This window comes from Orcinus orca, chromosome X (genome assembly GCF_937001465.1).
Source record: "Orcinus orca chromosome X, mOrcOrc1.1, whole genome shotgun sequence".
In the NCBI taxonomy this organism is placed as follows: domain Eukaryota; kingdom Metazoa; phylum Chordata; class Mammalia; order Artiodactyla; family Delphinidae; genus Orcinus; species Orcinus orca.
Window position 1 is genome coordinate 58,286,624 of NC_064580.1, and position 16,140 is coordinate 58,302,763.

Below are 16,140 nucleotides of genomic sequence, written 5' to 3' on the forward strand. Positions count from 1 at the left end.
AATTTTGACACCAACCTGTACAACATGTGGCTCAGCACTTACAGTTTCTGGTTTTGTTTTGCTTTTTTTTTTTCTTTTGGTTTTGTGTTTTAAGAGGTCCTGTGTATAGTGGAAATAGCATGGTGGACTAGGATACATACAGGCCTTGTTTCTAGTCCTGGCTCTGGCACTTAGTATCTTGATGACCTTGGATAAATCATTAGATCGCTCTGAGCCTCAGTTTCTCCGACTCAGTTTTCCAACTACACTATGGGAATAATAAAATTTTCCTTACAGAATGGTGGTAAATTTGTAAAGAAACTGGTACATAGTAGGCACACAATAAATATCACTGTATCTCCCTTTTTGGATGAAAATTGGTCTGTGCGCTCCCAGTCACTAATGGAGCCTGTTCTTTCTGCTATAGGAGTGTGGATTATGGTACTGGTTCCTTGGTTCCCTGGTCTCTGAATTTCCCCTAAATTAACCCTTGCAATCTGTCCTCCAGGGTCAATATTGCCATCCTCCAATTGGTTACATATATATTTGGTGACATTGGAGAGAAAAAGGTATACTTCTCTCTAACTGTAGTTCTCAAGTGAACTTGTATATGGAGAGATGAGAGACCGTATCTCTTATTTCCTCCAAACCAAATTATTTGGTACAGCACATATATGCTGTAGTCTGTCTCTGAATATTTGTTTTTAGAGAACTATGGTAGAGGTAAATAATTTTCTCTGATCATCAAAATTGATGATACCACATATCTGGTTCTTGAATAAGTATCTAACTTATAAAATTTCCACTTAAAATCCTTGAGTTTTTAAAGTGTAATAGCAGCAGAAAGATTTTATTGTTGTTTACTTTCGCTGTGAGTGCTCCAGATTCCCTGAGGTGCTTTTGAGAGAGTAAAATGATGTCACAGGCAATGTTTTTTGAAAGTAGTATGCAGAAAGCTAAGAGTACACAGCCCACAATAGGTCATATATACAAAGGCAAGTATTTTCCAAATATAAAAATTCAGAAAAAAAGTTTCATATGAACTGATAACATAATGGTTTGTATGAAAACATTTTACTTTTGATTTAAGAAGAGTGCCACTTGTAGTTACAAATTGGAGAATGTATTCCTTAAGATCAACAAAAGTGTTTAGAATATTTTCCTATTGTCCTGAACTTATACATAGACAATTTACCTGAGAAAGATGCTTTTTTAGAGACTTTTGTACATCCTTTGGGATCATGTTTGTATGAAGTAGAACTAAGGGGGAAATACACAACCACCCAGAAACCAGTAGAGCCTTCAAATTATCTATTATTGATAATATTTCCATGGCAACAGATATCTAGGAAGTAAACTGCAAATGGCATCACTACTTTAGATCACCTCGTTTGGAATCAAGTTCCATTCTCTTCAGTCCATTTAATTCTTGCTACACTTTTTAGATCTCTTAACCCAGGCATAGAAATGTATTTCTTTCTCCTGTTTAATACCCCATTGGACCAGTGGTTCTGTGGCTGAAGTGAAAATTGATTGTTGAGGGACATTTCAGACTTCTAGCAGTCAGCACTTAAAACAATGTAAGCACCAATCCTGAAGAAATCACCTGCAGAAAACTTGGACTGACATTTGGAACTAAAAAGAAAATCTGGATCTTGACCAAGACAGAAGGTCACCAGCCTGGGCCTGCACAGTGTGGTGTATCATGCTGGCCACAGTGAAACTGGAAGAGAATGAGGACTCTCACCAGGGTGGAAAATGAGGCATGGAAGCTTTGATTAGTGAGCTGTTAGGCACACAGACATTAATTTCGAAGCATTCCCATCTCCAAGCTGAGTAATAATGTTTGTAATATTATGGGATTGTTTGGCAGCTGCAAGAAATTCAGAAAACTGAATAAGGAGTCTTTGTTGGCCTCTGAGTGGCTATAATGAGACCTTTAAATTTCACCTCCCTTCCCTTCCTCCACATCCTCTCTGCCCAACCACCACCACCACTTAATTCTTGCCCGCTACGTAGCAAGAGGCACATAACAAACACATATATAAGCTCTTTAGTATATTCGTCAATAAAGCAGAAAAGAAAGGGGAAAAAACCCGCAAAACTCCAAGTAAAGAATTTTCCATTTCCCAGTCTCACTTCTGTATTATGGGTAGGTAGGGAGACAAGGAAACCCCCAGTCCAAAATGGCAGTCACTCATTCTCCCCAACTTTGCATGCTGCCTCCTATGTCAGAGGATCTGACTCAAGTATCTGATTATGGGGCCTGCTAGGTGCTAGCCCATCGTTAAGTTGCTATGTTCACCAGTGTCGCTGTTTCATATTAGAAAAAATCCAGGTTGGATACTGTAAGCATCTCAAAATGACCAGACACTGAAGAAAGGCTGACCTGCCTCATTCAAACTGAGTGTTCTAGAGGGCTCTAGTGGATAGCAGGAAACACCTGGAATCTGAAGCTTAGGGGCTTAAGCCTTTGCTCCTCAACAGATACTCTAATGTTGGGACTGGGGGCTACTCTCTTAGTTGATGACTCCTCCCAGTGGGACTGATGGTGTTTCCCTACCTCACAGGGATATTGTGAGGACTAAATAATAGAGTTACCAATTCATGTAGTCATGAGCATCATGATTGTTGTTTTCTATAATATGACTTGGCATTAACAGAGTGCCCTTTGATTGTTTTTGATTGTATATGATAGCATCAGGCACTGACTCAAGTGGATGCAGTGAAGCTCTGGCTCAGTTACTTGCTTTCCACAGTGTGCTGCTGCTGGGAAGAAGCTTTGCTAATAGGACTCAAAGTGCTACCTTGAACAAGAAGCCACTGTGCCCATCTGAGGCTCCTGTGGCATTTTCACTTGGTTATTAGGCAATTCATGAGTTTCCTCTTACCTCCATTTTGCTGGACCACTGCCAAGGAACTAGATCTTAACCTCAGGCTCCATCATTGAGCTGAAGGTAGTAGCTGATCCACAGAAATTCAGTAAACAAAGACCAGATTTCTGTTTTTCCTGGAGAAACACCCCCAAGAAGCCAGCCAGCCTCTCTCTTCAAACAGACCAGGAGACTACAGTCAGACATTTCTTTTCTCCCTATTCCCAAAGTTAATGTGACTCTGCTTTTAGGAACACACACACACTTGAACTTTTCATAAAGCAGGAGGAAGGCAAAATCCAAGAACCAGTGTCTACTCTCTTGTTTTCTATTAAAGTTAAGATGATGGAGGAAAGTAGATAAGACTTTACCTCTTCTAGCTTTAGTGCCCCACACTTTTCACTCACACCATACACTTGCTTCTCCAGCAAGTATGAAGCCTTATTTTTCTCCCAAGCCAGCCTCAAAATTTGCATTGATGTAAGAGGAGAGGTCCTTAGAGTTTGTAATATCTTGCTATGCTCTGTCTCTGCCTCAGAGCCTCCATATCGAAACTAGTTTCCTTCTGGTGGATGTGCAGTCTTTGAGGCCAGGGGCAGACAGGTATGAGGGTCCGAAGCACTCTTCCAGCCTTGCCTGGGACCTGCATTTTCCACCCTCTTCCTTCTCCTCTCTCCATCTACATGCACACACACACACATACACACACACACACACACACACACACACACACACACACACACACACGCACACACTTCTTTCTCCTTCCCCTGACTCAGCAACATTCTGGAGAAAAGCCAAGGAAGAACTTCAAGGAGGGAAGGGAGTTTCCCCCTCCTTGGGGCAGAATTTTAATCTCCAGGCCAACAAGAGTTTCCCTAATGTGGATTGAAAGGCTAATGTGGTTTATTCTTTAACTGCTTTCTATTTGTTTGAATGTTGCATATTTCTGCTAGTGAATTTTCCTTTAATAAAGCCGTTAATACACCAATGGTATTTTCTTATTTACAACAGACTGACAGGACTAATGCTGTTAACATTGGGCCTTTTTTTCTTTTTCGTTTTTCTTTCTTTTTTTTTTTTTTTTTCTCTCGTTTGCTTTCCAGGTCATGCTGACCTGTTCGGCTTGGACTGTTTCACATTTGTTTTTAATGTCAGTTTAAATGTAATTGTAAAAGCATGTATGCTCTAAATTCACGTAGTTACTTTTTCCAGTAGAAAAGCCTCATATGTGAAACCATTTCCAGGCTCTGCAATTTCACATGAGCAGGTTTTTGGTAATGACCTTGTGCCCCTCACCCAGGATGGCATCTGGACAGTGAACCTCTTTCTTCTGGCTCAGTAGTCAGAGAGAGGAGACTTGGAAATAGTTTCTGCCAGGTCCTGTGCTTTGGCAAGCATATGCAGCATTGCATATCATTCTATTATTAATTACGTTTACTCCTCCATGAACTAAAAACCATTAGACTAAATAGTCCAACATAAACCTTGAAAGATAAAATTCAATATTCTTTTCCCTGGCTATTCCTATGACTCAGAATTGGGACAGGGAGGAGAATGGGGGCATGGGAGGAAGGACCAAGAAACCTTATTGCCTGAGAGAATTTGGCCTACACTTATTTGTGTACACTTACACTTGGATGCACCCCTACTAATCTCTCACTCCATGGCTGCCAAGAACTGGCTCTGTTCCCTGTCTCTTATCCTTGTCCTAATTCTTCCCCACTCATTTCCAGCTGACCCTTCTCCCCACTAACATGCTACCCTACCTGATAAAATTGAAGGAGTACTACCCTAGAAGTCAGGATACCTGGTTCTAGTTCCTGCTTTGCTACTATCTAGCTGTGTGACCTTGAGCAAGACTTAGCTTTGGCCTTCAGTCTGCTCATCTTTATAATAGGGATTTGTTTCAATGGGAAAGGAAGAAATAGACAATATCTGGGGCTTTCAAACATTTTCTTGGCAATGGAATCTTTTCTTCAAACAAAATCTGATGCAGAGTCCCAAATGAAGATACGGAATAGAGCACCGCTTTGAAAGAAGGAGGGTTTATTGGAGCCACATGATCAGGCCTACTTTGCCTCTTCTCAGGGCCCTTTAAAATCCTTGGAGCTCCACTACTGTACTAGATTGATGTCTGGGGAAACTTCTGATTTGATTCTCTCTCCTAATTGATTTAAATCCCTGTGGAAACTCTATATGTTTCTTTTTTTTCTTTTATAACATCTTTATTGGAGTATAGTTGCTTTACAATGTTGTGTTAGTTTCTGCTGTATAACAAAGTGAATCATCTCTATGTATACATATATCCCCATATCCCCTCCCTCTTGTGTCTCCCTCCCACCCTCCTTATCCTACCCCTCTAGGTGGTCACAAAGCATCAAGCTAATCTCCCTGTTTCATCAGTTAGCTTTTTCAGAGAGAAATTCAGCTGCTTGAGATAAAGGGAATGACGTGGAGCAATGTGGGGTTTAGCAACTAGCAAGAAAGAGTAAGAGGCATCATGTATTGACATACAGAATTTACTGTGTGCTAAGCACGTTACATGTATTCTGTTAGGTAAAGTTACAACAACTCTGTGAGGTAGATCCTATAATTATCTTAGGATTCTTGAACCTGTCAGTTTGGCCCTCAATCTTTGACTTGAGACCAGTTGACCAAGATGGAAGACAATATTTCTTATAGGTTGCCACCCTAAGCAGTTTTTCAGAGTGTTTTCTAGCTAGAGATTCATTCTTGGAAAATGTCATAGCCTGCCCATTGATATACAACTTTACAGAATTCAGAGTACTTTCATTGAGATCATCTCACTTTCTCCAAATAATAGTCCTATGCAGTAGTCAGGTCAGATGAGAAAACTGAGGTGTAGGAGAAATCAAGGGATATGTTCAAGGTCAGACATCCCATAAGAATGTGAATACCACCACCAATAATAAAAAGCCCTTTCTTGTGAATAACATTTTAGAACTTTGATGTCATCATTGCATTCTGCCTCCTTAAGTACAGTGAAATTTTTCACCATGCCACAGTCTTGGAGGGTTCTACTGGTGGTGTAGAATCTTCCCTCTACTCTCAGACACCACCACAGTGTCTATATTCCTCTTTAACAACCTTATTAGTTAGGTGCTAATGTTATCACCGATTTATAGATGAGGAAATTGAGGTACAGAGAGGCTAAGTCTTGCCCAGAGTCACACAGCTAGTGAGCAATACAGCCAGGCTTAACACTGAGACAGTCTGACTCCAGACTTTTTGCTGTTAACTACTACCCTTTGTACATATATCAAGAAACTAAGAGCAAAAGAAAGAAAAGGATGTTCTGGAGATCATACAGTGAGCTCCCCTGGATCTTAATCCAGTGTTCCTCTGAATATCTAAACCTAAAGTTGTACAATGAGATCCCCTGACTCTAATCCTAGTGGATGAAATGATGGTTGGCATGATTTAAGCCAGAGGCCACAAATTGGTTTTCCACAGGCCAAAATTGACTTGCAGAATTGTTTGTCCAGCACAAACAGACTTAGACTGCCTCTAGGCAGGGCATCAATCACTTTCCTGTTCCCTAGCCCACCCTATTTATGTTCACTAGGCTGTTTTAGATCATTTGCGTATCTGCCTGACTAGTGAAGATATTCAAATTCATAACCCATACATTTAAGCATTATAATATATAAGCACCTGCACACACACACATAATTTCAGACATTCACATAAGTACAGCCTAGTCTGGTTTCACAAAGAATTTGAAGCTCTGCACCAAATGTACCTTTGTGTTTAGTTAGCATTTAGAATTACACTTAAGACCTGAATTCAGTTTTATAGGCAGTTATATGCTGAAGAAACTCAGTTACTTTTTTTCATCTCATAATATGTCACTCTTCCCTTCCCTTCTCTGCCATATCTGGTTCTCTGTTAATCCTGCTGTCCCTTCTTCCCCATGTCCGAGTTTGGTCTCCTGTAATCCAGTCACTCTCTACTCTTTAGGAATGGATGGAGAGTGAAGAAAATCATTTTGGAGGGCTCACTATGTGCCAGGCATTCTCTCTCATTTAGTTCTCATAAGTGTCCTAGGAAGCAGGAAGCGGCTTCTCCATTTTATAAAGGTGGAAACAGAATCTCAGAGAAGCTAGGCAATTGGTTCAAAGTTATTAAGCTAGTAATTGATGGAGCTGGGGTTTGAATCCAAGATCTTCTGATTCCAAAGCCTATTATCTTGTCTATACCCCAATTTTGTAAGGAGAGTGTATTAGTTTTCCACTGCTGCATAACAAATTACCTCAAATTTAGTACCCATTTATCAGCTCACAGTTCTGTAAGTCAGAAGTCTGACACAACATGACTGGATTCTCAGCTCAGTGTCTCACAAGGATGAAATAAAACTATTGGTCAGGGGCTTTGTTCTAATCTGGAGCTCACAGTCCTCTTCCAAGCTCATATGATTATCGCAGGATTCAGTTCCTTGCAGTTGTAGGATTAAGGTTTCTGTTTCCTTTCTGGCTGGCTGTCAGAGGCTGCTCTTAGCTCCCAGAGGCTGCCCTCATTCCTTGCCATGTGTACACCTCCACTTTCAAAGCCTGCAACAGAGAATATTCCTTATATTGAATCACCCTGATTCCATGAATACCCTTCCAGAAAGAGTCCAGTCCCTTTTAAGTCTTATCTGATTAGGTCAGGCCCATCAAGGATAACGACCCTCAAAATTCAACTGACTTGTGACCTTAATTACATCTACCTAATCCTTTTACAACAGCACCTATATTGGTGCTTGACTAAATAACTGGAAGAAGGTATGTGAACACCAGGGGTTGGGAATATTGGTGGCCATCAAGTATACCTAGCACAGGAAATGATTCTTTTATCCTTCAAACTCCATGGTGAGATTCAAGGAAGAGAAACATCCTTGACCTTGGGGAGAGGAACTTGAATTTTCTAAGAATTTGTAAACTTTACCGCACCTTGCCTCTCCCCTGCCCAAGGATGAGAAAACCTCTGTCTTGAGGTAGCAAGGAATGAGGCTGGAATAGTGCCTAATGGTCATAGTGGCTATAGAAGCTACAGATTAATCACATCTACTTCTCCTGAGTGATGTACCATTGAACCTGATTGGAAAAATCTTTCTCTGTTGCTGTAGAGACAGCCCTCATAGGGGTCTAATGCCACTATGCTGAAAAGTCAGCTCCCTATAAGGTCCAGGCAGCAGGATCCAGGCATGTTTTCAAGGGCTCTCTTCCCCTAAAGATCAGGTACAGACAAGGATGTGCCTTGCCAATGTCCCTTTCTTGTCACTGCTTTGACCTACGATTGAAAGACAGTGATGAGATGCAAAGCAACTCACACACCATTAGAACTATCAACCTATACTGTCCCCTTTATCCTGGCTTCATCACTCAATTTGAGCAAACCAATGGGTCTCTGCGGTAACACAGGGGCCTGACAAGCCTGTACCTCACATGAAAGAGTTAGATATGACTCTGGGGCTCAGGTGCAGGAGACAGGAGGGGTGTGGGGGCGGCCTTCATGGATGAAAACAAGGCCTTGGGCATTGAGTAACAGCTGAGACTAGCAAGCCTCATTGTCCAGCATTCCAAGTCGTCTAGCAACATGCTGGCCTCTGCTGCACAGAGAGAACAGAGGATCCCCCGGCAGAATGAATGGAATCTGATTTCAATTATGTTCAGTACAGTCACCCTCTTCAGGCAGAGAGGCCAGAACACCTGGTGCAGCTTGGGCCACCGTGGCCGCAGGGACAGCAGGTTACCCAGGTCCTGGAGGCAAGTGGGAATACGGATTCTCTTTCTCAAGCAGATGCCATATAGGTCTAGAGGAGGAGGATATGAAAATACCAGCCAAGTTTTCATTAGCACTATGCAGAGAAGGGGAATTATTTTAGGTTGATGGATTCTCCCCACAGTTTCTGCACATATTGATCTTGCTTGTAATGAGTTTGCTTAGGTCCACAAGTCATCAGCCCACTGAGATCTGAGTCATTGGTGGGAGAGTCAAGGTGACAGAGCATACCTCGCTGATTGCACCAGCACCAATTCCTCTCTGTGTCGTTCCACCTTTTTGAAAAACCCATGGATTCTTCTATATAAAATTCATTTGGATTTGTTTTTTAATCAATAGCATGAGTAGGGCATGACAAATGGGACAGATGCCCCAGAGAACAGTCTAGATTCACAACAGTATTCCATAGAACTTTGTGAGATGAAGGATATGCTCTGTAACTGTACTGTCCATTGTAGCAGCCATAAGCCACATGTGCCTTTTGTGCACTTGAACTGTGGCTAGTGAGCCTAAAGAATTATATTTTTAATTTTATTTAATTTTAATTAATTTAAATTTAAGTAGCCACATGCGTCTAGTGGCTCTTGTGTTGGACAGTGCAAATCTTGAGTTCAGAGAGGCAGGTACTGAGATAGAGTAGAAATGACTTACTTACTCAGAAAAAGAGCTGGTATGGTACAGGGAACTCTGGATTAGGAATAAGAGCCCGGTTCTAGTCTCTGCTCTGCCAGTAGGTGACCACACTCACTCTGACCTCAGGCTCTCCATCCTTGACTTGAAATGTTGGATTAACAACAGAAGTCCCAAAATAATGGCTAAGGCCTGAATTCAACTTTGGGATACAGAAGAGTTTTAGGAAAAATTTAAAATATTATATGAACGCCTTCTAGGAGTATGTATATGTGTGTGTGTTATGTGCACATGCATTGCAGGGGCAAGAAGGTGGTAAAGCATTCACTTCAGTTCACCAGAGTTCCCACCATTCTCCTATAAACACACACGCACACACACACACACACACACACACACACACACACACTGTATTACTTGTGTAGACAATGAAGGTATATTAATTCTGTGAACCCCCTGGATGTGATGAGTTCTAACGACCCTTCCTATTTCATCATGCTATGAATCTCTAAGCCACTGTAGTTCCCCAAACCTATTTCTACTTTGGGCAAATGACTAGAGGAGTCTCATAGCTTCTGCCTTTTCCTTTCTGGATTTGATGCTAGTTACTGAAGTTTAGAGTCACGGGTGAGGGTGGAAGGCAGGGAGAATATAACCCTAGCCCTACTCCTCAATTCTATTAGGCTAGAAGTAGGGTTTAGGGCTTCAGACTCCTTGGGGATGCAGTATGATATAGTAGAAAGAGCATTGGCTTTATAGTCAGACTAAGTTAAGATTTTTAGGTTCTATTTCTTGATAGCTGTGTTACCTCAGTTTACTCACTTGCAAAACAGAGATAGGAAATATTCCTCACCCCCTAAGATCATTGTGGAATTAAGTGATATAATATGTTTATGAAGTGAAGTATATAGAAGGCTCAGAAAAAATATTTAACCTTATATCTCTTAGTTCCCTCAGGCATAAGGCTAATTATATCTGTCTTCTCCCAGGCTGAAAGGGGGACTACATGGCCTGGCAACTTCTGAGCCCAAGGTCAGAAAGTACCAGTGATGGGGAAGAGAATGTCTACCTCTAGAACCTGTACAAGGGGAGCAGATCCAGAAGTCACTGTCAGTCTGTGGAGCTGCCTACTTGAGCCCATGTCAGCAATGGGTTCCCCAGATGACAAAAAATTTTAGGGGCTAGGCCAGTAGCTCTGGGACAAGATGAGCTTAGTCCTGCCCATACCTCCAGCCTGTGCCCTTGATGGGAGGTGGGAGTTGACAGTGGGTGTGCATATCTCATTACTGACTGTGCCCAAACCTTGCAGAAATGATTGTTGGACAAGGTCATCTTGAACTCTGTGTTGATTTTCCAGGCTTCCTTGTTATTTTACCCTGAGTTCTTCTCTGGGCTCTTCTTGCACCACCAAACCCTCTATTTTCTCCTCCTCTACCCTGGTTGTTGATCCAAACATGTGATTCATTCTTTCATTGATTTACTGAGTTGTACTATGATTGGAGTTTGCATTGCAAGACTTATTTTTCTAATTAGAGCTGAGAGTCAGTTCCAGATAAGTATCATTTTTTGCAGGAGCCAGAAACAGATCAGCAACAGGTTTTGTTGTATTTATCCATTAAAATTGAGCAATCAGCTTCTCTCTTTGTTTTATACCTTTTAAATTTTATTATTATTTTAAAGGGATTAGAGATAAAGTGGTTTATGGTCTGTCCTGGTGCAACTGCCTATGCTAGATCTCAGAGTTATGACCTTTTCAATTATTTATATTTCTGCCAATATAAATGCTAAGGAAAATAGCACAAAGTAAACATCAGGATGCCCAAGGACCTGTAAATTGTGTGTATGAGAGCACAGGGGGAGGATGGTTCATAAGGTTTGAGTTTTAGATTATTCTTGTTTTTTTTAAATAATGTTATTTCTATCACCCTTTTTAATGGATGGTTCCTGTTTTACAGGCAGATTATAAAGGTAGGGACATTCTGTTATTTCTTTGATACAACTGGGGATTTCAGACTTCAGCTTCTCTCTCTCCCCTTTACTAAAGATGAAAATCAATATATGTGTTACAGTGTATGTTCAACTATGAGTGTAAATGTCTGACAATACCTGGGACTATTATAGTTGAAGTGAGAAATGCTGCAACACCAAAAAATTCCCATTCATTGACCGCAAAGTGGGATGATAAGTCTAGTCCTTCTCCAACAGATCTGCCTTTCTAGTCTCCTTCCCTAGCAGTTTGCTAGACATGATAGACATAGACACAAGTACAACATTCCCTTGATTTAAAACATTCCATACTTGCCTATCATCTATGTGATAAAGCCCAAATTTCTTAATATGATATACATGCTCCTTTAAAGTCAAACCCCACCTTTGTTTTCAACCTCATAAACAGCCAGTCTCCCCACATATACAATATACACTCCAGCCACACTGGTCTGTTTTACCCCTAAACACTCAGTGATTTTGTTTATGCCCTTTCCATTCCTCTCTGCCTGGTGAAATCCTCACTATTCTTCGAGGTCCAGGTCATATATCACCATAAACATTTCCTGACCTCACCTGTGCAGAGAGATTGTTGTTCTTCCTCTTTTGTTAATACTCCTGTTGTAACATTCACCAGTTTGACATTTTCTAATTGTTAGAATTGTTAGCGGGCGTTTATTTCTCCTCTACCAAACAGGGTTAGGGCCTATGTTCTTTTCGCCACCCAAAAGCAAAGGCCTAACAATGGATGTCTGTTGAATGAATGAATGAGTGAATCATGAATATATTAGTAAATGATTTAATTGAAGATCCAAGGTATGAATAGTGGAGACTGCATTTAGGCAGAGTCCAATCCAAGGATATACTAGGTCTGTCTGGCAAGAGGATCACAGAGAAAGCAAGATATGAAAGTTTGAGTTAGGAGGAATTTAGAATGATGAATCATTCATTTAACCAGTGTTTAAACGGAGCACTTGTCCTTAAGGAGTTTAGAGTCTGTGACTAGGGAGAATGAACATCCTTGTTTTCTTAGCTCAAACAGCTTTTCTAACAGGGTAGCTGTGCTGTGTGTTTTTGGCCACTGATAATAAATCCAAGTTTCCCTTCTTTCCCAATAGCCCGGAAACTGAAGAAACTTGGGAATCTGAAACTACAGGAGGAAGGGGAGACTTCCAGTGCCACCAACCCCACTGAGGAGTCAGCCCAGAAGCTGACAGTGTCACATATTGAAGGCTATGAGTGTCAGCCCATCTTTCTGAATGTCCTGGAAGCCATTGAACCAGGTGTGGTGTGTGCTGGACATGACAACAACCAACCTGACTCCTTTGCAGCTTTACTCTCTAGCCTCAATGAACTGGGTGAAAGACAGCTTGTACACGTGGTCAAGTGGGCCAAGGCCTTGCCTGGTAAGGAAAGTGGGGGCATGGAATGTGGGAGGTCATATTTAGTGAAGACTTCTTTGGGCCAAGCACCATGCCTGTTTACTTCCCATCCATTAACTCATGCAATCCTCACCATAACCTTGTGAGGGAAGAGATTGGTAGAAATTCCTACATTAAAAATAAGGAAACTCAGAAATCAAGGAGAAAAGCAACATTATTGAGTATCCCACATGCCTCACATCAGCACACAGCAACCATGTTTCTATGTTCAACCCACAGATTTAGTCAGCAAATGTTCCCATAATCATGGATCACATAGACATACCCTTATATGCCTTAAGATGCTCTTCTATATGTACACACACAGGTTCACCCCAAAGATAATCTTGAGCCTAACTGATATTCTGTCTTTAATATTACTTGGAACCCATACCATGGGAACTCTTATCATATGGTATGATAGAAGGAACATGGGGTTGGGAGTCAAAACAGTTAGGTTCTAGTCTTAGCTCTGCTGGTAACTCATTATGTGATCCCTTCCCTTTCTTGGTCTCAGTTTTTCCATCTGTACAATGTGTGAAAAGTGGTTTGGACTAAATTGATGGTTTTCCAGTTTTACTTCAAGGAACTCTTGGTGCTCTTTAAACTACCTTAAGGAATTCCCTGGCAGTCCAGTGGTTAGGACTCCATGCTTTCACTGCTTGGGGCATGGGTTCGATCCCTGGTCAGGGAACTAAGATCCCACAAGCTGTGCCATGCGACCAAAAAAGTAAAAAGAAAAAAGAAATAAAATAAGCTACCTTAGCATCATCATAGTGGAAGGAAACATTAGGTGATAGTGAAAGAAATATGAAGTGTTTTTCTAACTTCTGCATGGATACCTCCAGTGATGGGGAATTCACTTCCTCTCTTGGCCATCTGTTGTTTGGAAAGGTCTGATTATTAAAATATTGGAGCTTAAAGAAGCCCCAGAGATCCTCTGTCCAACGATTCACAAATGTTCCTTTAGCAGCCAAACTCTTTATTTCTCAAAAACATGGTACACAGATCCAAGTGGAGCTGGTTGATTTAAAGCCAGTGCCTCTCCCTTACTACCCCTAGAGAAGCCTCAGATCACTCTTGCAGAATCTTAGGGCTCCAGGGAACACAGTTTGGAAACAAGAGAAACATAAACTCTTTAAGGGTTCTCTTAATCCTAAACTTCCATGACTGAAAGATTCTTTTGAAACATCAACAACCAAACCTCTCCTTGTGGAGTCAAAGATTAACCTGCCATTTAATAATAACTGTCAATCAGATGTGAATTTATGGTGAACAGAGAAGTTTCATATGTAGTACCTCATTTGATCCTCATAAGAATTCTGTAAAGTAGGGATTCTTTTCCCTGTTTTATAGATAAATACACTGAAGCTCTGAGAGGTGATGTGCTTGCCCACAGTTGCACATTCAGAAGGTATCAGGGCCAGAACTTGAGCCCACGTCCCCTCCTAACTCCAAATCCCCTCCTTATCCAACTCTACCCATAGTCTGTGTAGTACCACTGCAGTACTCGTTTCCTCATTTGTAGAGATGGTAGAACAATTGCTACCTTGCAGATGGTTATCAGCACAGAAATTAGGTATAAAGAGCATCTAGTATAATAGCTGAAACATAGAAGATGCTCCGTAAATGGTGGGTCATTATTATCAAGCTTGAGTGCTAAACCACTAAAATCATTTTAAGCTGCCACTAGTTTTTCCTGGAAGCTCATTCATGGGTCCCAAAGATGAATTGTCTTCTTTGAAGACCTTAGCTGTCAGGTGCAATAAAGCAGCAAATATTTCCTAATTGACCTTTCTTTGGGTATGTTCTTCCAGACTAGACATGAGACTATAGGTTTCTACTGAAGATTGCTAAGAAATGATGTTGATTGGATTCTAGTGAGAAAACAGAATCTCAGGTTAGCCTCTGCTCCCTAACCTGTTTTGTGTGTTTCATAACCTGAAACCATGACTTCTCTCTGTTTCTCCAAAACAGCCTAATGCAGCGCCAAATAGGTGTTGAGTGAATGAATATATGTTGAAGGAAACCTGTAGACTGGAACTACTGTTTCCTCAAGTCATCCCTTGATAGCCGTACTATCTGAGCAGGCTGCTTCAAAGGATGGGCATTAGCGGGCTAATTTTCCTATAGGTCTAATCTGATTACAATACCTAACTCTGTTCTCTAATGCCCAGCCTTTGAAGCAGCTATGTTGTTGATGCATATACAGTAATTAGGCTTGAGTTCTAAGCAGCTCTCACTAAGGACTGTTAATTAGTATTACAGCCAAACTAAGCTTTCCCTTTTTCTCCTCTTTTTTAGTTCTCTGGCATCTCAGGGAAGGAAAAATCATCAGTATTGACGGCTTCCTTGGTATTTGTACAGTTTAATCCTCATCCCCCCATGCACCCTCATATTCACACACTCACCAACCAAGGCTTTCCTTGATTCCCATTGCCTCCCACCCCAGGGGTTCAGGGTTCAAGCTCCCGGGCCCCTCCCAAAGAGATTCTTTGATGTTCCATGCTTGACCCTGGCTTTTTGTCTCCTACTGGAAAGAATCAGTCCCAGGTATTCTGTGCTACAGAAGGGCTTCAGGCAGGAAATACTCTGGGGTCTGAGGCTCCAGCTAGTCTGTTAGCAGACTAGCTCCTGTGAAGATGTGAGGCACACGCCTGGGAACTAAGATTGCAGTCAAAGGTGGTGATGTGAGGAACTCTAGCATCCTGATGTCTGGTAGGCTTGGAACCTAAAGGAAAAAAGGGTAAATAGGGGGTGTGTGTGTCAAGAACCAACCAAACAGAACAATGTGTCTAGATAGTGTAGACTTCAGACCTGAGCCTATGGCTAAGAAAAAACTCATGACCTTGGTAGTTCTTGAGCTGTGTTGTTCAGCAGTAGTATGGGAGAAGCACTGAAGAAGAGAATTAGAACACCTGGGTTCTAGTCCCATTTCAGCCACATACAGACTGTATGAGCTTGGGGAAGTCAGTTAACTTCTCTGGCCCTCAGATTCCTTGTTGACAAAATAAGTGTCACATTGCCCACACTCTAGGGTAATTGTGAGGGTTAAATGAGGTCATCATCAGGAAAGTTAGAAGCATTATACAAATTCATGTAAGCATTCCTAATAAGGTAAGTAAGACAAAATTTCAGATAATTCTGGATCTGTTAGGGAGAAGATAAATGAGGCACTGGTAGGGGATGAGCTCTGAGGTGATGCTTTAAGTATCCAACTATTTGGAAACCTCCAGGAGAGCATACATATCTGTTCTACCTATGTGGAGGCAGCATCTGGGAGCCTCTGTTATCTGAGCTTAAGGGAGGTAATTTGGAGATCATCTATAATTCTCATTTTATAAAATGAAAATAATGAGAATCCTAAGTCTAATTAATATTTCTCAAACGCCTACTCAAATATCTGAACTGTGTTATATACTAGAGAGGTAAAGATGAATAAGAAGGGAATGGTCCCTGTCTTC

The 16,140-nt window shown here is 41.3% G+C and overlaps 1 protein-coding gene across 1 annotated transcript in view; it reads left to right on the forward strand.

Moving 5' to 3' along the window:
- The window catches only part of AR (androgen receptor), a 168,021-nt gene that overhangs the window by 138,074 nt on the left and 13,807 nt on the right, over positions 1-16,140 (forward strand). Inside the window, exon 4 of the mRNA XM_004275797.3 lies at positions 12,374-12,661. Within this exon, the coding sequence (XP_004275845.1) occupies positions 12,374-12,661 (288 nt within the window). The remainder of the gene's footprint in view (positions 1-12,373; positions 12,662-16,140) is intronic.